Below are 23,493 nucleotides of genomic sequence, written 5' to 3'. Positions count from 1 at the left end.
TCCAAGTTCGTGAAGCGAATGAATCGACACGCTCGGGAAGCAGCGGGAAAAAGCGCGCGCCACAATGCGGACACGTAGTCAGCGGACATGCGCATGCGTGTTGCCCCTCACTGCGTGTCTTTGCGGCACGCGACTGGGCGCGAAAAAGCGCGCTTTGGTGTCGCCCGCACCAGTTTCGCTAGGCGTGCGATTAAGTGCTTTCATGCAAAATTCTTGGAATTCCGCGGTGTGTGAGAGTTTGCGCTTTTTGGATCAATTTGCGGTTGGTCAAGTCACGCCCGAATATCCCTCAGACTCGACGTGCTCCGGCGTGTTTCCGCACGGTTTGGGGTCCAGCTCCATCCGCGACCAACCGGTGCTGATACGTCCACTGCACCGACTTAAGGATCGGAGAGAGCACCTACGTTGTGCCAAGGTAGGAAACTTTGTTGAAGACAGGGCATCAGGAGGTAGACGGCAGGAACCTGGTTTGCGCCCCCCGCGTCGTGCAGGCATCGTGAGTGCGGGCGCTTGAACGTCTGACCCAAAGGTTTACGGGTAAGCGATGGAGCTGCCTCCAGTTGCGGGCCCCGCGGGCACCGAACCCTGTCTTAGCGAGTATATCTTCACTTTCTCGAGTTTTCTTCTATCCCAGCATTTTCAGGAAATCGAACGAATCCTAGCACAGCCGGACGTATCCAAATACGCTGCCGTGCGGGTGAACTTTCTGGATTTGGCCTGTTTTCATAGCGATCTCGCGGCTCTTATCTTGGCGAGGCCCACGACGTTTCTCCCTATTCTGGACGAGGCCCTTCGTGATGCTCAAACAAGACTTTTAACGGAGAGAGAATCTTCGCATGCTTCGGAAACGCAAGAACAGCGTTTGTCGTTCAAACCACTTGTACATGTGAGGATATCAAACTTGCCGCAATGTGCGGAAGTAACGAAGCCGACGATTTCGGGCCTAAGATCGGCAGACATGGGACGCCTTATCGTACTATCGGGAACCGTTACGCGAACCGGGAGCGTTATGGTACGCGAAAAGGAACGCGAGTACGAATGTTTGAAGTGTGGGTATCAGTTTCGAGCCCAAGCGACGCCGGTCAGCAAATCTGTTGTATTTGAGTTGCCACTCCGTTGTCCATCTGGAAACGAGTTGCAAGACTCAGAAACGTCTGAGGCGACCTCAACGACTCGAGGAAGACCCTGGAAAAGATTCAAGAGATGTAATGCTCCGTGTTCGGGTACACGCTTCGCCCCTGTGACTCGAAGCAACGGCGACGCTGGCACCTGCGCCTGTGGAGATTACCAGGAAATTCGCCTTCAGGAATCCGTACAGCATCTCGGAATGGGCTCCATACCACGATCGATCCTTGTCGTGCTTACAGATGAATTGGCGGGGTCTTGCAAAGCCGGAGATGAGATAACCGTGACCGGCATTTTGCAGCGCCGGTGGCTTCGCCCTCTCGTACCCGGTACACGTTGCGATATGGATGTAATTTTGGAGGCAAACTACGTCCAGATCAACAATGAACGCAAAGCGATCGTCGATATCAGCCCAGATCTCTTAGATGCATTTGGGCATTTTTGGCGCCTAGCTAAGCGTGATGGAGTTATCCTCCGAGCTAGAGATCGCATTATCCGAGCGGTCTGTCCGCAAACGTATGGTATGTTCATCGTGAAATTGGCTGTGCTGCTCTCGCTTATCGGTGGCGTTCCCCAGGAAGACTCTAGCGGCGCACGCGTTCGCGGTGAATCTCATTTGCTCCTGGTCGGCGACCCTGGTACGGCAAAGAGCCGCCTTTTGCGTTACGCAGCACTTCTGAGCCCGCGCGCCGTATTAACAACCGGCATTGGAACGAGCGGCGCAGGCCTCACAGTCACCGCTGTACGCGAACCAGCGACCGGCGAATGGGCTCTCGAAGCCGGTGCCCTGGTGCTCGCTGATGGCGGGCTCTGCTGCATTGATGAATTTGACTCAATACGCGAACATGATCGAGCGGCGATCCACGAAGCGATGGAACAGCAGACTGTGAGCGTCGCAAAAGCCGGTCTTGTTTGTCGTTTGAACACGAGAGCAACCGTGTTCGCGGCAACTAATCCAAAAGCAACAAAGGCCTCACTGCAGCATTTAAGGAAATCAGGCGAGACAGGCAACAGTTTGTCCATTGCGTTGGGAGTTGCGTCACCGCTACTCAGTCGCTTCGACGTTATTCTCATCCTGACAGACAAACAGGATGATGAATGGGATGAACGAGTCGCTGACTTCGTGCTCAATGATTACGCTGAGAAAAAAAGTCCATTCCGAAGACCTCCAGATGACGTGTTCGACAATCCCATTCCATCGCTGGACTGGAGCCTCGAACAACTGCGTCAGTACCTGCACCATGTGCGAGGCACTTTTCGCCCGACGCTGTCTCCCGCATCCGAGTGCGTGCTTGGCGCGTACTATGCGTTGCGAAGGACGAACTCGGAGCGAAGCGCTGCTCGCACAACGGTGCGCCTCCTGGAATCGCTCGTTCGACTAACGCAGGCCCACGCTCGCTTGATGTATCGCAAGCGCGCTGTCGTCCAGGATGCCATCTTCGCCATAGTTGTCGTAGATCCGGATTTTGTGGAACACTTCTTGACGGGAGGCGGGGATCCGCGTCAATCGGATTTCTCATCGGATCCCGACAACGCTTACCTTGATTATGCCAAGCTCGTTCTCCAGAAGCTCGGCATCGAATCCAAAGTTCATATGGAAGAAGGCTTGCCAATCCATTCAGGGCTCGACCTGAACCCTGAAACGAGTTGGCAACCATCAAGAAACGAAACGGTGCAGAAAGAGCCCGTTCTTCAGCCAGCACGACCCGGAGAGCATCCTCAGCCGGATTCTGAAGCTGCGGCGCCTGCTGTCGAACCACTGTGGCAGCCGTCAGCGACTGAAACCTTGTCTGAGAACGATCAACAGGGTGGCGAAAAAACATTTGTCGAACGTGCACTGGACGACTTCGACTTCGATGCCATCGAGAGTCGATTCCTCACCGACGCATCGCTGGGAAGCTGGGCAGCGAGCCTCGGTCCCTCATAGTGCAAATCTCGTGCTTTACCACGGCAGCATCTTGACGACAAACCGCCAAACCCCGTTTCTCCCTGCACCCCACTGCAGTATGTATATACAGATTGGTGCATTATTCCGTCGCGAAGTTCAACCTGCACAGATCGATGCAGGTCTCATTCCTTGGGATATCAGCGCTAGGCGTCCGGTTCGCCACTACATGCGTATCGGAGGTGCGACCCATCCGATGCCTCGGAATCCCCACCTGTTGTCGAATCGGATGTTCTCCCCGGAACACGACGCTGCATGGAGGCCAACGCGCTACATAGAACATCCTGCCATACGCGTATACGAGATGCGGGCTGACACTTATGCTACGAGCCGGAACGAAACTGGTGGCGCCTTGAACGGCATGTGCGAGTCGCCACTCGTAACGCAGCGCGTCGGTCACCGAACAGCATCGCCATGGCTTGCTCAACCATTGTTATCCTGGAGCGATGCAGCAAGCAGTGGAATCCCCGGAGTGAATTCCATGCAAGTGCGCCATCCTGCGGAAGCCAAACCATGCAGTGGATCCGAGATGCGCTAGATGACATGTGGTTGCTATGTACGCTGGAGAGTTTCCGCCTTGTTTTGTAAGTGGAACTTTCATTTCCTGTCTAGAATTCGGCACGTACACCGCCTGCGACCTGAAAGGCATCGCACTACACCCATTCACGAGGATGTCTGCACGCATCTAGAAGATCCCATTCTGGAGTCCCTTCTGCTGGTTGATGATCGTACTCCCATCGTGCCGTCAACGGCAGCGACATAAGAATGCTTTCGATACGACCGCCGGTCTTGAGACCAAAGACGGTGCCGCGATCATAGACGAGGTTGAACTCCACATATCGACCTCGACGCAACTGCTGCCAACGTTTTTGCTCTTCAGTGTATGGCATGTGCTTGCGGCGTTCAACGATGGGGACGTACGCCTCAACCACATGGCCCACCATATCTGAACTAAATTTGAACAGTTCCTCTGCCGGGCGATCATTCAAATCATCGAAAAACACGCCTCCAATGCCGCGACGCTCGCCCCGATGACGAATGAGGAAATAGTCATCGCACCATTTTTTGAATCTTTGATAGAACGCGGCATCGTGGCGATCACAGACTGATTTCAGAACGCCATGGAAATGCTGCGCATCCTCGACGTAAAGGTAGGACGGCGTGAGATCGGTGCCCCCGCCCATCCACCACATGCCCTTGTCGGTTTCAAAGTACCGATAGTTGAAATGCATCGTCGGAACATGCGGATTCCATGGATGAATGACGGATGAGATTCCGGCCGCAAAGAACGGGACTCGTTCGTCCCGGGCGTATCCCGCATTACGAGCGACAGCGCCGGCAGAGGCTGCCTGCAAGGCTTCGGGAGGCATGGTGCCGTAAACAATGGACACGTTAACACCGGCCTTTTCAAAAACATGACCGTCTTGGAGAACGCGGGAAATGCCGCCACCGCCATCAGCGCCGCGTACCCATGCGTCCTCACGAAACTTCTTTCCGGAACCATCGACGTTCTCTAACGCAAGACAGATGGAGTTCTGAGCAGCTCTTATCATGTTCTCAAAATTCGCCCGCATTCTGGGGTGTACCGGAGGCACACCTTGAATATGTCTCTGGTGCTCGGTCGTCAGCGGGCCACTCTGAAGGTCTTCCTCACGTAATAGTGAGTTCGGTGCCTCAGACACATTCTCATGCGTGCTAATGCAGGTAAGTTTCCAGTGGAGACCTGAGACTTGTGTTCTGCGCCCGAAGCGCGCCCATCTAGACTTGCATAAAGCCGCCAGGAACGCGCCGTCCGCTCGCTCGGCCCCCAACCGGCGCAAGCGTTCTGACCCGTTTTTCCTCGCAGGCGCAACTGTAAAACACAGAGGCGCCATGGAAAGATTGACAGAATCGTTTACAGCGATACGCAGCCCTATCCTAGGATATCAGACGCTTTTCTTCTAGGATTCCGTGTTGCACGTATGGCACCGGAGTCTCGAAGCTCGTGCCCAGGTGTACCCCCGGAAAATGATCTGCGGAAGCAGTCGACGGACGACGCGCTCCGCGACAGCACACCCGCGCCGATGCGCGCTCATTCGCTGGCAGGATCACAGCGCTGGTGCGCGCCAGATCACGCTTCGACATGTCGTTGCTAGGAAGCACTCGAAAGAAAGCGGTCTTATGGTCTTCCAACTTACTCTTGTTCCATCTCCGATACGGTATCGAGCAGGAGATCGAAAACAGTGTGCGATGTAGCCCATAGATCTTTGAAGAATTGCCTGCAGGATATATTCTTTCCTGGACAGTACTAGGGGGACTGCATTCCTCTCCCAGGTCAGTCTTTCCGCAGTACCCAGGAAAAAAATAGAGATGGAAGACCAGAACGACACTTTGGCAAGTTATACGCTCGAATCGAGGCTTCGAATAGAAGTTTAGCCTCCCATCTGTCTAACTTCAACGGTGGCACTGGGCACATCGACTTCCGCTGGTAGATCACATCGTCGCTCGAATAGCGTAGCATCCCCTTGCCTAATGTGAGTGTTTACTGTGACACGACAGAGCACCTTCTACGGAGAGTACTGGTGTTGTTCGCCATGAACCCATCGGCGGAGCAAAATGAGACGTGGTGTTCGACCTAACGATTGATGTGAGTGCCATTTTATCCAGATCTGGAAGAACCCTTCAATTACTTCGTGCGTGAGACCTTGTCAAGTACAGCTTGTTGCTTTTAAATGGAATATTAAATTGCTCATTCTGTTCAGCTATTCGATATTTTCCGTACTTATTTTAGTTGCTCAGCCTCAAGATTTGAAGTGAAGGAATACGGGCGTATGGAGTCATAGATGATTTTGAAACGCTCGATCATTTCGGAGTTGAGCACTCACAACTTGCCGCTGGAATTTGGTGCGTCAATAGAATCATGATGATTTCCTACGCCTTTGAATAGGGGTTCGAATAGTAAACCATATTATGATCCAAAACATTCACGCAAGACTCAAACCTTCTCCTTCCGTTACTTGTTGCATGCTCAAATCATGCGTTCCTCAAGTTTTCGACCTTTCTTTCTCAAGCCAACTCGTGGGCGCAGCGATTTGCACTGCTGGCCTGACGACGAATAGAGAACAGACGACTTCCTGGTGCCAGGTCTCCATAAGCTCATGCCCAGGGCAGCACTGAGCTTCTCACGTCTGATGATCGACCCCATTCGAGCATAACACCTCATCATTTTGTGGCCATAGAATACATGGCATTCGACATCGGCATGATACCGCTCATAGAATATGCTCTCAAGGGCTCTCGTCGCTTCCGTTTGCATGGCAAACAGTTGCGGACTCGAACTTCAGCGATTGCACCTCATTCAGACTGTGTCACCTATTTGCATGCGAGGCGCTTACTCGGATCGACATTTTTCGACTTTCACCCCAGTCCGGAGTTTCGTTCTAGTTCTGGTTCAATCGTATACAATACCGCGTTCCGCAAATCCCCCGTCGAAAGGACTAGCGTGCGCTTCCACGTGCAGCGGACAGAGTACGCGCAAAGGAGATCGAACAGAAGAAGTTCGCGAGTTTAGGGTAAGGCGCCGGACGCAGCTGTAATGGAGGGCATCAAGGAGAGCCTTCTATATCCAGCAAGATCATGAACTGAGCGATGAGGCAAGCCTTCACGCACCGTAGCCGGGCGCCCGGAGAGGGTTTGGTGAGTACACGGGACCACGCCGATTACAGTCATATGCCTCCGTCACGAAAACCCATCGCGACGGTATACGAAGAAGACAAAAATGGCAAGCGAAGTACCATCACAACTACGATCTGCGAGTGAAATGCATCCACAATAGCCGTAGGCAGCGGCATCGATACTTGCGTGCTGCCATTAACATCTGTCGACGTGTGACAATGGACCTTGGCGACAGGAGCGACCGGCGTATTGAAAGCTGGAGAGATCAGAGAGATGAGGGAAGCAGTCGCAGAACAAATCCACAACAGCTGATGTTGGCAACGTTGAGAAGCGAACCAGACTTTAGCGTGTGCGCTCGTGTCGAAGGGCCTGGTCCATTTTTTCTGCCATGGGAATGGAAGCCCTTTGCAGATTACAACATATTCAAAGGTATTGCATTCCACGCTTGCGACTCATCTGATGTTTTGTTTCGCACTTTGAAACCAATGCTTGGTATGCTTTCATCGTGCGAGTCCAACAGCGAGACATCTGTTTCGTCTTGACGATCTTATCTCTTTCCTCAAAATGTTCCGCTTCCCCCTTGGTGAACAAGACAGAATCTGTCCACGATCTAGTTCCTTAAAATTTCAAGCCTAGCATATAGCACCCAAACCTGCTTTCGTCAAACAATCTATTTCTTCAAAGTGACAACCCTCTCCTTACGCATATGAGACTGCTTACGTGCCCTGCCATTTTCCTACAGGTGTCGAGTTTATCATTCGGCATAGAATTCTGCTTACATGTACGACATGTTACCTTAAAACTGCGAACATTTGTGTTTGGAACACGAGGCTGCTTTCGTCCACCACGATTTGGTGAATCCTGTTCAGTGTCCATTCCAAGCTTTTTGCGAAAGCTTGTGAAGCCAAGCGATCCAGCCGATTGGATTAAGTATTGTGCTTGTTTGGGAGCTGCATCGCACACCGTTTCAAAGCTCATACGCGCCATCCACCCCCCTGCTGTTCCTCTACCGATTCTTCACAATGAGTTTCTTCCTTCTACAAGTTTCGAACGGAATCTGTTGCCACGCTGATTTTTAACTCGGTCACACACACTCCGCGCCCATCGCCGGAAATGTCGCAGCTGAAAAATCGCATACGGACGCAGCGCACCTAGAGAATACAGCTCAGAAAAATCAGGTCACAAATGCATATTCAGGCTTGCTGCGGTAACCAGCGCCTTTGTTTCTATCTTCTGGCTCCAGTCAAAACTCAAGCTTATGGCTTCAACTGCGCATATTTCGTTAGAAACATTTCTAACATATATTTGCAGGCATGAATCTCGCCATAACGAAGCTCAACAGGTCTCGAGACGCTCAGACCGCGGGCTTTGCGAAACCTGACCCATCTTCCGAGCGTATTCGGTCTGTATCCTCCAGCAACGCATTCATCTCCAGCGCGTTCTGAGGCTGAGCCTGCATGCTTGTGTTGGTCACGTCTACGCTGGTCGGAAAGCTTAGCCCGTATAGTTTGTTGAGAAATTGATCGAACGCAATAAAGTTCGCATGCACTCTCGCCAAACGGTTGAAAACATCCAGCGTGAGCAGCGCATCACTTGCCGCTTGATGTGCGGGGCCATGTCGACGCACTCGCAGCGTCTCTGCAAGTTTATTGAGGCCGCCATGCAGCTGCAGAGACGGCATGAAACTCTTGATATCCAAAAAGTTTGGGAAAAGAATGCTAAGAAGCTCGTAGAACGCTTGCCTTGTCGCGGGCATCAAGTCTGCTGTGCATGTCTTCACCAGATAACCAAAGTCATATCCTGAATGAAACGTAATCCAGGTTACATCCGGATTCATTACGAGCCCAGATGTGATCAGGAGCTCTCCAAAATAGATCGGATCGATGCCGCGCTCTTGAAGCACGTCGAACTTGATTCCAGCTTCCTGAAGCATCTCTACGGAGCTCTGTGCATAGATATCACGTGCGAGAGAGAACTCGAAGTTGAACTGCCATACGTTGCCGGCGGGCGCTTCCTCTGTCGTTGGCAGACTGCCCTCCGTGTCGGCCAGGCAGATCCCAATTTGAATAACCTTCAAAAGGTCGACATTGCACCTAATGGTCTGGTACTGAAAGTCCTCTGGTGAGTCAAAGTTTCCAAGAGGTCGCACGACGACGCCAGGGAACTCTGCATCCATGGCAACCAACTTGTACTTGCCAAGCGCAACAAGTGACGAAATTACGTCAAGCTCTCGCTCAAGGTTGTCGTGGAAAACTTCTATGAACCTCGGTGGCGGTCGCTCTTTACCAGTTTGCGGAGCTGCACGCGCTGCATCTCCCGCCATGACGAGCAGCGGAGCGCTTTTGGTGCCCTTGGGGGCCAAAACTTCAGCGCTTTCTTTCAGTGTGCCGCTCCCGACTTGAAAAGCGTGGCATACTACGTTGCGCGCGTTGCGCACGCGACGATCCCATCACACTGGGTGCCGTTCCATGCGTCGCCGGGGCGTCGATACCGGGGTACGCTACTCCACCGTCTTTTCCCCGGGGCTTGTGTCCGTTCCTGGCGCGAACCTCGAATAGCTTCCGTCAAGGAGAGGCATGCATCGCACTGGAGCACAGATCAACAACGAACAGCCCTGGTCTATCCCTGACAGCACGTCAGCAGGACGCGGAAAAATTTGGGCTTTGGCGTTTTACACTGCCGTATGCTCTGTAATATCGGAAAATGGAACCCTGTTGTCGCTAACCGATTGCCCAGTAAAACGGCTCCCCGTGTAGGCACATGGCGCTCAACTCATGCTGTGTTGCGGAAACGTCACTCACGTTTGCTTTGCTCTGAGTGGGAATCCAATTCCCTTCTCCTAGCCGCTGATTTTTTCATCGGAACTATTTAGCGACACAGCTTAATGTCCACATCCAGTTCCAAACGATTTATTCGAATGTCGGCTTGAAAGAAAGCTACTGCACGCTCCCGAAGCACGAGATACTTTCCTACGTTGACAGGGGCACTCAAGTCTGGGTGCAGAGGATGCTCGCCCGCGAGGTCGCTGGTGGAATCGAACCAGAGCAGGTGTCTCGCTTTCGATTGAATCGCCAGTTGACGTTCCGTCGGCCTACTAGACACCATCTCGTGTATACGTATCTCTTTCACTTTCTTCTTCTTCTCTAGTAGTTCCGGCATGCACACGTAACTCTGATGTGAGTATCGTTCTGCATTTATCAGTGGACATCGAGCTGAATCGGTTCCCGTGCTTCACCCATGCTCTCCTCGAAGGACCACGAGTACGGCCTTTCCGCGCAGCAGCACGCCGAGCACCACAGGCTCTCATCAAATGACGCAACTCATCACGCAGTTCCTTTTCTAACCGATTGAAAAGGTCCTCGAATTATCAATTCTTGGCTCCCTGCGTCCGAAAATTTTAGAAGCACCAGCGCGATCTCATGCACCCATGTCAGAGACGGTCCGCGTGAGCCATTCGGATGCTTATGTTCTCTCTGAATGAAGCGTACCAAGTCCTCTCATCTGCTCGACCCGGCGCACAGAATGCTGAGATATGCCTGAAGCCGCCATTCCACTTGCGGGTAGTCTCCGGGCGTCCATCATGCCCAAATGTCGATCTTGCGATGCCCTGGAAAATTTGAGCAGCTTCATGAGCCATCAGTTCAAGTCTTTTACCTCGTCCTTTGGACTGAGATGTCGGGCGACAGCCATGATGTTTTTCAACCCCAAGTGCGCGTGCAAAATGAAATCTGTCCGATCATCTACCTCGAAATTCTGGAATGAGGTCTCGCTGCGCGACCCACGTCTAAGTTTCCTAAAATGCATGTAGCTTTGTGTTCAGTCGACCTCTGTCGTCCCTGTAACTAATTTCCATTTCCCCATGTCAACGAGAAGTCTTATACGATATCTGTTGATGCTCTTCGCGAAGTTGTTCGAAAGCTTCGAGCGCGCTCGCAGAGACAAACTGTTGCGGCCAGGAAGCCATACAGTACGGAAGCCAAACGTCTACAGCGATATAGTCGGCATAGATATGACGAATGCGGACCATACCGAGTACAAGCTTGAACGGCGAGGGCGCCCGCATTCTGGAATGGAATCTTTCGCCCTGGAGCGCTCTATTTAGGAAAAATTGTAGCGCAATATGCATGGACTTCTGACATCAGGTTTCATCCATACTATGGGAACGGGGTCCTTCGGGCCGAGGCCTGAAACAACACGACGGGTTTGTACGATCTGAGGCGACCCTTGCTCTCAATCAGGCGCCTTATTACAAGTCGTTATCATTTCGATCTATTCCGGCACCATCTGATCATCACGTACATCCATCGAAACCTCTAAGATTCCTTCCCTGAGTCCGCCTTTTTCTGTGCCTCTAAGGTGAGCGAAATACGGTTACAACCTCTACAGGGTATATCACATGTAACGCACGGGAGTGATCCCGATACGATTTTTGAGGCAGGTCTGATATTCCTGGCTCCTGCGCTGTTGAGGTCGTGATGGTGACGCGGCACGGTCATCCGTCAAAGTGTTCCAGGAAGCTTCCCTGCAACCCGCTGATCCTTCGTTTCGGCTGCGTTGTTTCTCCTGGCCCTAGCATCAGATGTCGCAGGAAGTTTAGACAGAATATACCAAACGAACGAGGACAGCTGTTAGTCGTGAGCCCGGAACTGATACACCCAGGTACTCGATGAGATGTCCCATAGCGAGGGAAGCAAGCTGAACCTCCATCGAGTAAGGAGCCAGGCGATCCTGCTTGGCTTCCGGCAACTCACTTAATGGAGGATTCTTCCCGTTGACGTGTTATAGTAAAGGATCGTGAAAATTGTCTCAGACGGATCTTTGCGCTCTGAGGATGTATACTTCCCGTCCGCCCTCGTCCGCGTTTGAGAGAAGGGGGATCATTCTTTTTTTTCGTCTGAAAGTGTGTCCGCCTCCTCATTTGCTCGGCGGGGTTTCATAGATTTGGTCTTTATACTCTATATTCGTGCGTTTTTCCTCAGGGCTCAAATGCACTGGATGGATACTGGGCCCGATGCTCTCTCTATCAAGAAATGAATCTACTATTGTAGAATTCGAGCTCGGTACTTTTTCCGTCGCTGGCACGACCACTGACTGAATCGCACCTTTACCATGCTTCCCACGACCTAGCAAAGGAGCAGTACAGCAGTTCAGGGCTGGTAACGGTAGAAGAGGATATGCCGAAGAACGTTGGCGAGGATGTTAAGAACTCATCTGTTGGTCCATTAGCATAAAAATGAAGCTCGATATCAGGGAAGATGCCACCGGCTGGATTGAACCTGGAAGAACAAAGTGACACGACGAGCATCTCGACGCCAGTCTCAGCCGCGCTCTCCTCGGCCGTTCTTCAAGGATTGAAAGCGAGGTTGTCTAAGACCTGGACAGAAGAAATACGCAAAGAAGAGCCACGACTTGCTGCAAGGATGGAAGAGTTGGTGAACGATCCAGCCCTTCAGGCAATTGTAGGCGACTATACGATTGAATCTTCTTACGAGCTGATGTTGTCCTCCCAGTCAATTGTCTCTTGTTTACGAACAACGGTTTGCCTTCTTTGAATATCCATATACAGGTCTACCACACCTCCCCGAATAAAGTTTCATCAAGCCAGAGGAATATCAGTCGCCCTTGAGACATATGTTCGAGACTCCTGACGAGACCGAAAGCGTTTTGTTCAACGCGCTACCATCTCCCAGGCAGGCGCGCCATTTCCAGCGAGTATCCGCGTCTCTTCATTGCCGTTCGTATCAACAAGTCGGTAACGTGACATCCTGCACATTTTTTATAATACTTTTCAGCAAATTCATAGAGTGGAGAGGGTTGCAGGGGAAACCGTCGTTTACACAGAGTCTTATTAGTCCTTTATTTGGATGCACGAAGTCCAGTACGGGTACCACGAGTAGGAAGATTCATCTTGCTCATGAACGGAGACTGATTGACTTGAAGATTAAAGCAACTTGTCGCGAACGAGAAATGAAAGCATCAAGTCTTTCTGCGACCTCGCTCCAATGTACAGGATCCATTACTTTTGTTGAACACATGCAAGAAAACGAGCAAAAACAATGAAACGTGCTGTTAGGCCTATTTCAGAACATCCTGCCATGCGTATAAAGCGGCTGACCTCGTAACCAACCGGTCTATGTCGCTCTTTGTCAGGCTTCACCAATTAGAGCCGTTCACAGCGCGGTACTTGTCCACCTGAACGGCCCGATGAGCTCGTGCGGGCACCTCTCACGAGGAGTAGATAAGCGCAATGCAACTTCTACCTGCGATGTGCGGCAAATCAGTAAGGTTCCGTTTCTGGCGCACCAAGAAATGCGCTCGAGCTTCGCAGTATGTTGGGACCGTCCGGTCCATTTCGCTCGTTTCACATGAAAAAGCGTCACTCGTGGAATTCTCTGATTCTGGAGCGCATCCATTACTTGTCCATGCTTTTGGACATAAATATACATAAAGGACATAGGCAGGCCGAGCATGCACGACGGGTTGGGGCGATTCGCTCGAACATTCGCTCCTACGATCCGCACTTGTAGTTGGCTGTGGCGCTCCCTTCTTAATCATGTCGTGGCAGTACTTTCGAGCAGTGATTTCGGAGGTCCGTAAACCGGAAACATATCCTTTCGCCATAGGTTTCGGTGTCGTTCTATTTTTAGCTGGATATTACGGCAGAGTTGGGGAAGAGGACTATCGCAGGTCGGTGAACCCTCGTTTCAGTAAGCCGTTCTTGAAAGGCGCCGAGCACCACGGTGCAGAGACGGAGCCGAGCACTACCGCGCACTCAGCTGCCGGAACGAGTTCCTAGCTTTTGAGCGTTCCTCGACTGGACGATGCTTTCTGCGTGACGCAAGACGGGCTCCGGGACCCCGGCGAGCCGTGCAACCTCGATACCAAAGCTGGAGCTTGCTGCTCCTTCGCTGAGTCGATAGGAGAACTTGAGCGCCCGTTTCGTGGCATCGTGCTCGACTTTCGCGGTGAAGCACCTGGTGTGTTTTGCAGCAGGGTGCGTTCTCTCCAGAATTCTACGCGGTATTTCGAGATAATGGGTGGCGAGTATGGTGCGGCACCGGGGGGCAAGAGCCGTTGCAACGGCCTCACAAATTGCGAGCCCGTCCTCGCCGGACGTTCCTCGACCGACTTCGTCCAGAACGACTAGGGATTGTCGCGTAGCTTTTTGCAGTACTGCCGCCGTCTCCTCCATCTCGAGGAAGAACGTGCTACGCGCAGAGAGAAGATCATCACCTGATGCGGCACCGACGCGGGCGAAAACTCTATCTGCAGGATGTAATTCGCAATGATCAGCCGGCACGAAACTCCCGGTCTGTGCCAGAATCGTTATAAGAGCAATCTGTCGTAAAAATGTGGATTTTCCTGAAGCATTCGCTGCGGTCAGCACGAGCAGAGAAGGAGACGCGATCTTGCTATCCTCAGCGATCTCCAAATAGCAAGAATTCGGAACGAAATTCCGCACTGCTCTTTCAACCGTTGGGTGTCGGCCATTCTCGATGCGAATCATGTAGCGAGGTTTCTCCGAAGCAGGTCGATGCAGAACTGGCCTGCAATAGTTGTGTTCATGAGCGACCTGAGCAAGCGCTGCTGCGACATCGAGCTCGCTCAACGCTGCGACAGTTTCACGTATTTGCTCACGTGCATGTGGGTCGCCTGCACACCGATGAGTCAGTTCGAGTAGGATGTTCTGCTGAATACGGAGGAAGCGCGCCTCAGCTTGAAGACGATTGGCCACATAGTGTTCCAATAATCTACTTCGAAATCGAACAGTGTGTTGGGTCTCATTGATTCGTCTAACAGCATCATCAGTAAGTTTGTTCCGCATCATCAAGGAAGGCACGTTGTGATGATCAATATCAGAGGGCGATGGATTAGCAGCGGATACGGGGAGCCCGAGTGGCTCCCACTTGCCGTGAGTTTGGGCCTTTTGGAACAGCTGATGGCGGCTGGCCTCTCTTCGGGTTAGTTCCAGGTGCCATCCTAACAGATTATTGCTTCTAACTTTGAGAGTTTTCAGACCTAGCACCTCACGATACACCTGTTCGAGTGCACCCACTGCTTGCAAGCTGCGCTCGTACTCTACCACTGCTGCATCAAGCTCCGCAGAGTATCCTGGACGTATCGCCCCTGCTTGAGTGCTTGCTGGGCCAGTAGCCGCAGCTCGGGTACCGTCTGATGTTCGTGCTTCCTGACCATCCGCGTTCGAGTCCGGAGGCCACGTGATGTCTCCGGAACGCACCCGTGCTTCCGAATCTGGAGGTGAAACGCCAACGACTGTCGTGCCTGGACCCAAGACACCCTCCAGGGCGGTTGATAAAACATTATAAATGTTGTCACAGCGAATGCGATCCATTTGTCGCTGGACGGCCTCGAAACACGGGTCATGATGGCTCTCCTTTGAAGCAAAGCGTTTCCAGATATGATCACGTAGACGCTGGGCATGCCCCAGGCTTTCACCTAGGGCAACAAGGTCCCGAATCAAATTTTGTATACGGGCAATTGCGGGCGAGCTCAACAAATGCTCGTTCGTATTTTCTACTCTTTCAAAGTCCGTGAAGCGGCCCTCTCGAACCGCTTGCCCAGTTGTGAGAAAGATTCGCTGAACGATTCGTTCAATATCGAGCACGTGCTGGAGGCTCCTTCGCGTTTCGCGCGCTATTGCACGGTGCTTCACGAAAAACTCCACCGCGTCAAGCCGGCGCTCGATGGCGGCCGAATCCACCAAAGGGCACGCAAGTCGCAGCGAAAGCAGACGAGCACCTGGCGCCGTCACGGTAGCGTCGATAGCAGCCAATAGTGAGCCTCTGCGCGAGTACGGGTCTCGCAGGGATCTGTGCAGCTCTAGAGCTCGCCGTGTAGAAGCATCGATGCGCATGAAACCTCCGGCGTCAAAGCGCCGTACGATTGGCCAGAGTTCTAATGGCAACGGTCGCAGGCATAACAGTCTCTCAGCAGAGGATGCGACGCCCTCAGCATTGTCCTCCATTGGATTGCGTGTTTGCTCGATGTAGGAAAACAAGGTTTCGACAGCGCGTCGTTCCTGGGGGGTCAAGGTTCCATTTCCAGTCTGGTCTGGGAGCTGGTATCGGAAGCGCTCATCATGGCAGGTCATGAGGCACTTATCTGAAACTACTCTGCGCAGCAGGGTGTATGCGAAACAAGCCTCTGCATCATCAGGAAGAGTTCCCCGCACGAGAATCTCTCGCGGCTGGAGCCTACTGAGGCATTCGCCAATCGTCTCGAAGCTCTCGAGGCTGCACTGAACCTCCTGTCCGGTGCTCAAATCTACCCAGGCAACGCCATAATAGACGCATGCATCATGCACTTCGCTTAGATATGTCGTGTCCAATTGATTTGATGCGCTTGTACGATCCAGAGCTATGCGACACGTGGCGTTGTTCGCTTCATTCCCGTCCAAAGCTGAGTTCGCCGGCAAGGAAACCGCTACAAGGTAATTATTCTCATTGGCTTGCTGGATAGACTCCACCAGAGTTCCCGGTGTTACAAGGCGTGTTACACGCCGATCTATGAGGCGGCGACTCCCTGACGAGGCTGGCTCAACTTGCTCGCATAAGGCTACTCGATGTCCCGCTTGTACAAGGCGATGCAAGTGAGCGTCCAAAGAGCGAACAGGAATGCCCGCCATGGGAGTCGCGTCTTTGCCGACGCCACGGCGGGTAAGCGTTATGCCGAGCGTCTCGGAGAGCGTAACAGCATCTTCCTTAAAACACTCAAAGAAGTCGCCAACTTGGTATAAAAGAATGTGTTGGGGATATCTACGCCTGATCCTCTCCCAGTGCCGCAGTAAGGGCGTTGAACTTCTTAGTTGCGAACCATCCTGATTGCGATCTAGAGCAAAAAATCGGAGTATTCTTGGACGGAGAACGCAGTGACACGGGCTGCTGCCCAACGGACACCTGCTGGCAAAAGGTGCTCTATATTTGACGCTAGCCGTGACCGCAAGCAAGCTTCGTGTTAGCATCGGAGCCAGCAGGGGCTGCAGATTCGTAGCAGGAACGGAGAAAGCGTTTTTCTACCTCCAGTGTGATCTCTGGCAAGAAGGGAGGTATTTGTTTCCGTTCGTAATATCTAGAAGCAACGCTCCGCCACCTTCGACGGCAAATTGTCGTTTCCAACACAGACAGGTGACTTTGCCACCTGATAACTTGCCTGCAAACCGTCTTTTAAAGACAAGAGATTAAGGCTAGTAAAGACTCTACAACATGGACGGCGTGTTGCGAAACAGCGAAGTTGAATGCGATCGGAGAGAATTGACCACCACTTTAGCGCCTACAACTTCCTGCCGGACCGTGATCGTGCTCTTGGAAATAGAGAGGCCGCCAACTGAATGCAACTTACTTTTATGCAGGATGTCAAGATGGTAATGCCAATGATAGCGACGTCCATGATCTGCGTAGCATGTGTTCTACGCCTCACTAAAATAAACCCCCGTCCGCAGCAACGAGCATGCTGCGTTGCTGACTCGCGGCTTTCGATGTAGAAACAGATTGCTATATTCATGTTTGACATTACTAACCAGATGTTTCCGTGCTCATCTTGACAAAAGAAAGGTCCAGTATCCGGCATTTGCACGCCTCATTTAACGGCATTCGATCAACGCACTCTTTATAGCGCGTGGAATGCACCTTGCATATCGAGGCGGCTCCGCGGGAAAAGAGCGGTGATTCTAGGCCGCTGTCCGCAAACAGTACTTGTGTATCCGAGGATTCTCGTAAGATTCATGACTCTTACTGCCTCAATACTCAACAAGCCTCCGGGGTCCCCTTCCCGCATGCAAACAGCAATCGAGTATTCGAGTATTCTGGTTAGCTGCGTGAATCTCAGACCCTAGCTATCACTCAGACCTCTTTCGCTCTGTTTCCAGGATGCAAAACGTGACCTAGCGTCTGAGTCTAATGGTTCTATGCATGCATCTTAGATCCTAAAGGCCTGACCGGCCTGTTTGGCTCGCTCTCATAGCAGCAAACGGCAATCGTGCATCCAAGAATTCCGGTTCAGTGCGAGCTTCCGACGCCGCCAAGGTCACCAGTGCCGGATACAACCGTCAACAGCGACATGGTCGCAACAGCAGTATTTCAGCTTCGGTATTTGTCTCCCTGAACATCGAGTTCAAACATGCTCACGGATCAGGGGCATCGAAGCATGTGCGCCCGACGGGGTACCCCTGGCATGGGCGAAAAGTAACAGAGCTTTGATACGGCACATCAGAAGATGCTTTCGCCAATTTAGTCGTGCAATGGTGGTGGCCAAGCCTGAATGCCACCTTTCAGATAGATGGTGCGTACGCCGGAAGCGCCCTCCTGGCCAAAGCTGCATGCAGATGCGTCGGTGGCTACCACTGTAACGGATAAAATACAATGCTTTGGGAGCTTCGACGGGACTTCCTGTCCCAAGACTTGGACCTGACCGTCGAATCCCTCACGCGTGTTGTTCCACGTCGCTGGCACGCTGCGGAAACTGGTTTGCGGGCGCTCAGACCGACGACGAGCGCTGATTTTGCGCTGCTAAACCCACGCTCCGAATCGAGATTCTTGAAAGAATGGAAACGCGTTTCCGTCAGCGGATGGAACACGCAGGGTCCATGAATCCGGCGACCAATCCACGGAAACGCACCGCTTCATTGCTAGATCGCGCTCTTGCCCGCGAAGGAGGTCAGGTACGTATTCGCGCCACTGACAGGGAACGCGCGCCAGATGAAGAGTGGCGAGACTCATCAATGCTCCATGATGGCCCAAGAAAGGCGACTGCAACGAGTGCGAGCTGAGCTGTGAGTACTGAGCTAAATTTCAAGGGTGAACTTGGACCCTAATCGATTCGCCAGTTCCTCTACTCAAGAGAGCGCAACTTTCGCCCGGGCTATTCAGGAGTCTGATCAAACTCAGTTGTGTGAGGAGCACGCAAGAGTCGACATGCCGCATCCATGCCCGGTTTCACTTTTGCTGCAGCATGCATCACGCATTTATATGAACAGGGCATTCATAGCGCTTGCTGCTCGCCTATAATTTGGATCCTCAAGCCTATGCAACGTGCACGCTCTATCTCCCGGGGATAAGTATGCGCAAAGTTTTGGATGCCAGGCGTCCAATCACAACCAGAATGACCATACTCATCCAGACGAACATCATAGACATCCAGAAAGCGCCCATAAGAATCACTCGAGATGTCGAGTCTGCTTGCCAGAAGCACCATGCTGCAATTCGCGCGTTCTCTTTGAGGAAGACCGCGCGTTCAAAGGTGGATGCGTAGCCATTCCCGTGCTCAGCTGTTGTGTATTCTGGGACGAGTTTCATTTGCTTCCTATAGCAACGTCTAAAGTCCAGCAAACGCGCCAAAACGGTGTGGTAAATATTCTGGAGGCGTTGTAGCTGGCTTGGAGGGACAGAGCGGCTAACCTTCGCTGCGGTTTTGTGAAACAGGACGGCGCCACGTGCGAATATGACCCTCAAATGCGGCTCAAGCTTATACGCTACGATTCGGATTCGGCGGGATGTCACCCGGCCCGTCGCACGTAACAAACGCCGAAGACGTTTCAAATGGGGCTTGGCCTTTTTCCTCAGTGCACGAAGACTGCGCGCAGCGTGACGGCCAGTCCGAGCCACTAGACGCCGCAACTTCCGCGCACGTCCGGAAACTCCGCGTCGCTCGAGCGCTCCCATAATTTGCTTTGAACGATAATGGGCTTTCGCTCGGACCACAGCAATCAGGTCTAAACGAGCCAGATCTGGTTCCGGAGTGGGTCGCGCCTGAAGCTCAGCTAGTTCAGCTCTAACGTGCTCCAGTTGTGCCTCAAGATCGAGCCGGTTCTGTTCTTGATTTTTCCTATCTTCTGTCAGCCGCGTGAGTTGTTCCAGAAGAGAGTTTTCCGAACTGCTTTTCTCCTCAATAATTTTCTGGAGACGCGCAAGTTGCTGCTCTAGTTCCTTCGTCTTCTCACGCAGGCGCCATAGCTCTCCATCGAGTTCATCTTCATCACTTTCCTCTAAAGAGCCCTCGCTAGCATTTTCACGACCGAGACGCTGAGCTGCTTCAGCTTGTTGAGACTGGCCACTGGCAGTTTGCCCCGAGTGCGGCGTGTGGGGGTTCTCTGCCGGCTGCGACTCAGCCGCAACACGAGGACTCCCCAATAGTCCAGCTCCTTCTGTAGCAGAGACGGGCTGCTGTAAAAGCAGCGCGTGCTGAATAACCATAGATATCAAAAGATAAAAAATGCAGAGTCTGCAGGCAGTGGAGCGTTTTGACGCTGAGCGCTTCATCTTTCTCGTGAGCGTTTCAAGCGACAGTATCGAAACAAAGTTGAATCTCTACACAGCGCCGCGGCGTAGCCAGCGTTACTGAGGCGGTCAAATTGGATACCGAATTGACGATTTGAGTGGATTTCGAACTAGACGCTTTCCAGAATGAAACGAAACATATTCTCTAACGTAGGCGCACACTCTTAAGTCTGTTCCACGTCCCATCCTAATCAACAAAAGTCATTTTAGGCCTTTAGAGCCACTGGTTTCTTTTTCTATCTCATACATCCAGTCTGAAACGCGCCAGTATCTCCTTTCCTTCCAGCGCCCTCGCCATGAGTAGATGGATGTTGATGACCACGTTCATATCGCGATCTCACCGCTCCAAGATGTTGTCGACGCATTTCATAAACAGCTAGAGCAAGCGATTCACGCTTCGCTTGCCATTTTCGTCCATTTCGCGTACAGTGTTCATGCGACCCTGTTAGGGATAACTCTTGAATGTTATCGGGTTTTCAAAACTGTCCACCACTCCGCCTCGGGGACAGTAGGCGCCTTGTGGCGCTCTAGGGCTTCTTTCATTACACAGTGCATGCTTGTAATTGGCACAGAAGACTGCACTTGGTGTCCCATACCGTTTTCGCCTTCGCCGCCGTGCACTACGATCACGGGCTTCTTCTGGGCGACTCCCTTCGGCGAGTGCGTTGTTCCATGTATACTGATGTGAACGCCGTCCACTCGAAAGAGGATTTGTGGAGCTAGAAATTGTCCTTGTCTAAACAAGTACCAAAAGGAATATCCAAGTTACAGAAAAAGTCGAGATGTTTCGATCCGTCTAGGCTCCGTTCGAGCAAAAAGATGACGACCACTCCACTGGAAGAAATCGCTGCGATTCTTCACTTCAGAGTCCAAGAACCATTTCCAAGTAAACTCAACAGACGGTAGCCTCTGAGAGCATATCCCACGAGAGGTGCCGTACCAGTGTCGAGTTCCTTCTCGTGGGTGGTAACAAAGAGCGGATAATTTGCCGTTGGACGGAATCGGTTACTTGATGTGCATATTTCTGTGAGCCTTTGGCATGAGCTTATGAAAAAGTCGTCAAAGAATGATGTCGAATTATTTTCCTCGTCAATTTTGCGAAGCGCATTGCAAAGCCCGACAGTTGCCTTGAAGTGGAGCGATCGAAAATTTTAGGAATCCCTGATTTGAGCGTCTTTCTCATACAGAAAAGCGAAGACTACATGTTTGTTCTTATGAGATGGATAATAGTGTGGCTTATATGAAGAACCAGTTTTAGAATGCGCCTCGAATCATTTTGAATCAGTTGAGGTAACGAGTATCAGCGCGAAAGCGTTGGAGCCACTCCGAGGAGGCGACTTAGGATCCTGAAACTGTTCGCGAATGCGGAAGCCTTGATCGATACACTTGGAATGTCGAGGGTTAACATACAAACAAATGTTCGGAAGAGAATGGTAAGGCAGGAACAGAGCAATGAGTTCTGCATTCCATGTTGATCTGATACGATCACTGTTTTATTATTGTCTTTCAACTCAGTTTTGTTCGACCCCGCTGTGGTGTATCGCAGGAGATCGAGATTACGATGCGATATAACCCTATAGATCGAAGACGAATTGCCCGTAGGATATTTTTTCCTGAATATTGCAACTAAGGCTGCATTTCTCCGTCAGATCAGTCATATTGCAGTACTCAGATGGGTGAGGAGCACTGAAAAAAGCATGCATTCGTTCTGCGCGAAAACGCCATGCTCTCAAAGTGCAGTTGCGGTCTATGCTACAGAACAACCCGTTGATCACTTTAGGAAAAGCAGAAGCGACGATAGTATCCGCCACGGACGTCATTTTGTCTCATCAGCGTGTTTTTCTTGTCCTGAGAACACTGGAATACAGCCAAGAAGATAACAGTTCTGGTTCAAGCACGGCCACCTTCCAGCGAATCGCGACTTCAGCGTTTCTGGAACTTTGCGATCGGAATGAGGTATGAGGACGTCGGTTTGTTTCTTCAGTCGAAGAGAATTTCTCCGGATGAAACTGTCGGAGCATATATGCGTATTCGCGGAGTAGGCAGCCCGGTATATGTACAATCGGATGCGCAGAGAACAACGATATCGTATTCTTCTCTAGATGAAGTGGATCCAAATGGCGGCCTCAGTTTCGCTCGTTCAGAGGACTCATACAACAGAACCCACTTTGCCGAATCACTGAAGACTTTTCCTCACGTCTGCAGACGTTTCTCTATTGAACCACGTGACACTTCGCATTCCATCTTGCGTACGAGCTTATGTCGATTATATCGGGCTAGAGCAGCTTTTGATCCCTCTGTCCGCTTCGAGGTTCAACCCCATCAAATCAGTGCTTTCTATCGTGACAAATAATGATCGCTCAAAGACCAATCGGTGACGCTCTTACCAAACGGTGCCGCCTGGACACAAGTCGTCCATCCTCCTCAAGTCCTTCTCGCTCGGGGAATGTACCAACCCAAGGGCATAGACAACTGCGTTCATTTGACGAAATGAAAAATCCTAGGGAAAGTGACGGAAACGTAAGTAGAGGATCCTGAGAAGCCATAATCCCCGAGTAGGGCAAAAAGAACGAAAAATTCCTCTTCTCGCCGACCATCGAACGGAGAAGAGCAAGTGACGAAGGAGCAGAAGATGATGAAGGGAGATAGGCGAGAAAAAAGTGTTTGCCCAACGGGACGATAACAAAACTGCAGTGGCACCAAGGGCGTCGTCTCTAGGAATCCCTACAAAGTTGAGCTCCACAAGAGGCAATAAACGCAAGGAGTTCATGAACCGAGACCTCATCCTCGCCTTCAACATCGGACGGTATGCGATGCTGAAGACGAGACTCGAGGAGCAGACGACAGCAAACTTTGTGGGACAGCGTCTCAGGCTCGAAGTGTCTGTGGTGAAACTGAAGCCATTTGCAGAGTGTCGGGCAAAAAGGCTGGGAGGCTTCTGCGCGTCGGCATATGCACGCACTCCTTGATAGCGAAACTTTTCCGTTTACTGACATGTGTTTTGGATCAAAGGCCATGAAAAATTCCAGCATCACATGGACCTTTCGCTTCCGGAGCACCACGCTCGTGACCACTGTCGCTGGAGTTTGAAGTCTCTATTCCGTTGCTCACGTCCAACAGTCACCATCTAGAATGCAGGAATCTCGTTGAAGCTCGGCAAAAGCCGCACAGTGGGATCGGGTGAAGGTCGCTCACACAGAGCAAGAATCTGTTTATGTTTTTGTGGTTGGGTGAAATAACCTGGATTCCGCCTGTCGCACCAATATCGCTGGTTACCAGTCAGAAATCTCAGCTCCCTTTCAGTTGCTTCTCCGTTCCACAAGCATTTGGTGATTACATTGATGCAACCGATTTGGTCGGATTCTTCAAGCGCGTCCATTTGGAGCGAAATAGAAACAATCGTTTCCAAAACAGTCCGCCAGTGATCAGCTGATTCCGATTGTATGCGATCTGGATAAGTGTATTCCAGAGGACTTG

At 51.7% G+C, this 23,493-nt stretch overlaps 5 protein-coding genes and 1 non-coding gene across 6 annotated transcripts, besides 1 other annotated feature; 1 reads left to right on the top strand and 5 right to left on the bottom strand.

Annotated features, from left to right (window-relative positions):
• Positions 1 to 544: 544 nt before the first annotated feature.
• CYME_CMO137C (probable DNA replication licensing factor MCM2) lies at positions 545 to 3,052 on the top strand (the record flags this gene model as incomplete). Its single annotated transcript, XM_005537485.1, has 1 exon — positions 545 to 3,052. The coding sequence occupies one exon, from the start codon at positions 545 to 547 to the stop codon at positions 3,050 to 3,052; it is 2,508 nt and encodes an 835-aa protein (XP_005537542.1).
• A 671-nt stretch (positions 3,053 to 3,723) lies between these two features.
• On the bottom strand, positions 3,724 to 4,944 carry CYME_CMO136C (coproporphyrinogen III oxidase; the record flags this gene model as incomplete). Its single annotated transcript, XM_005537484.1, has 1 exon — positions 3,724 to 4,944. The coding sequence occupies one exon, from the start codon at positions 4,942 to 4,944 to the stop codon at positions 3,724 to 3,726; it is 1,221 nt and encodes a 406-aa protein (XP_005537541.1).
• A 3,134-nt stretch (positions 4,945 to 8,078) lies between these two features.
• Positions 8,079 to 9,047, bottom strand: CYME_CMO135C (probable catabolite repressor protein (CCR4)-associative factor 1; the record flags this gene model as incomplete). The annotated part of the gene is made up of 1 exon (XM_005537483.1): positions 8,079 to 9,047. The coding sequence occupies one exon, from the start codon at positions 9,045 to 9,047 to the stop codon at positions 8,079 to 8,081; it is 969 nt and encodes a 322-aa protein (XP_005537540.1).
• Positions 9,048 to 9,432: 385 nt separating this feature from the next.
• CYME_CMO134T lies at positions 9,433 to 12,402 on the bottom strand. Its single transcript, XR_002461497.1, has one exon. It is a non-coding gene; the product is annotated as a hypothetical transcript (transcript).
• An 855-nt stretch (positions 12,403 to 13,257) lies between these two features.
• Positions 13,258 to 14,077: a sequence feature (possible transcribed region).
• CYME_CMO132C (probable DNA mismatch repair protein MutS) lies at positions 13,497 to 16,706 on the bottom strand (the record flags this gene model as incomplete). The annotated part of the gene is made up of 1 exon (XM_005537482.1): positions 13,497 to 16,706. One exon carries the CDS (start codon positions 16,704 to 16,706, stop codon positions 13,497 to 13,499), a length of 3,210 nt encoding a protein of 1,069 aa, XP_005537539.1.
• Positions 16,707 to 18,780: 2,074 nt separating this feature from the next.
• On the bottom strand, positions 18,781 to 19,998 carry CYME_CMO131C (hypothetical protein; the record flags this gene model as incomplete). The annotated part of the gene is made up of 1 exon (XM_005537481.1): positions 18,781 to 19,998. The coding sequence occupies one exon, from the start codon at positions 19,996 to 19,998 to the stop codon at positions 18,781 to 18,783; it is 1,218 nt and encodes a 405-aa protein (XP_005537538.1).
• Positions 19,999 to 23,493: the final 3,495 nt, after the last annotated feature.

The sequence above is a fragment of the Cyanidioschyzon merolae genome, chromosome 15 (assembly GCF_000091205.1).
Source record: "Cyanidioschyzon merolae strain 10D DNA, chromosome 15, complete genome".
NCBI classification, from domain to species: Eukaryota; Rhodophyta; class Bangiophyceae; order Cyanidiales; family Cyanidiaceae; genus Cyanidioschyzon; species Cyanidioschyzon merolae.
Note: the sequence above shows the minus strand (reverse complement) of the source record. Positions and strands in the feature narration are given on the sequence as shown.